Source organism: Brassica oleracea, chromosome C1 (assembly GCF_000695525.1).
Source record: "Brassica oleracea var. oleracea cultivar TO1000 chromosome C1, BOL, whole genome shotgun sequence".
NCBI classification, from domain to species: domain Eukaryota; kingdom Viridiplantae; phylum Streptophyta; class Magnoliopsida; order Brassicales; family Brassicaceae; genus Brassica; species Brassica oleracea.
Window position 1 is genome coordinate 21,837,414 of NC_027748.1, and position 628 is coordinate 21,838,041.

The 628-nt window shown below is 41.7% G+C and overlaps 1 protein-coding gene across 1 annotated transcript in view; it reads right to left on the reverse strand.

Moving 5' to 3' along the window:
- Positions 1-142: 142 nt before the first annotated feature.
- LOC106334976 overlaps positions 143-628 on the reverse strand; it is a 1,365-nt gene continuing 879 nt past the window's right edge. The window contains exon 2 of the mRNA XM_013773394.1: positions 143-582. Coding sequence (XP_013628848.1) covers positions 143-582 — 440 coding nt within the window. The remainder of the gene's footprint in view (positions 583-628) is intronic.

The following is a 628-nucleotide window of genomic DNA, read 5'->3' on the forward strand; positions in this document are numbered from 1 at the left end:
CAAAACTATACAATACACCTATAATGTAGCCGACCCCGCGCTTGCACTGGGACTATGCACCTAGTACTAAATGTACTCCTGTTTTAATAGTTTAGATGACATTGTCCTAAACAACTGCAAAATATATTTTTAGTGATTAAGATTACCTCAAAGTTAAAACTTTATTTTCCACGATATTAGATACAATGGTAATAGGGACAGTAACTTGCTCTTTCACATACTGTTCTCCAGCCTCGTTTAGCCATTTCAACCTGAAAGGACGAGAGAGAGGCCGAGTAGCAAGTCCTAGTTTTCTGACAAGAGTGTCACTAGCAACATTAGTACAACTCCCACCATCAATAATCAAAGAACAAACCTTTTCGGAAACTAAGAAACGAGAATGAAAGAGATTCTCCCTTTGTTCCTTTTCATTGGTTTTGGGTTGGACGCTCACAGATCTTCTTGTGACAAGTAGAGGACCATGAGCTGGATAGTCGAAGCAAACCTCCTCATCAAAGATCTGATCGGAATCAGCATCAAAGGTCGGATCAGACTCATCGACCAAGCGGCCATCCGTCTCATCGAAGATAGACTCGACCATGCCTTTCATAGCAACAAGTAGTGGCCCGTGATGCGGATATCCAAAGGA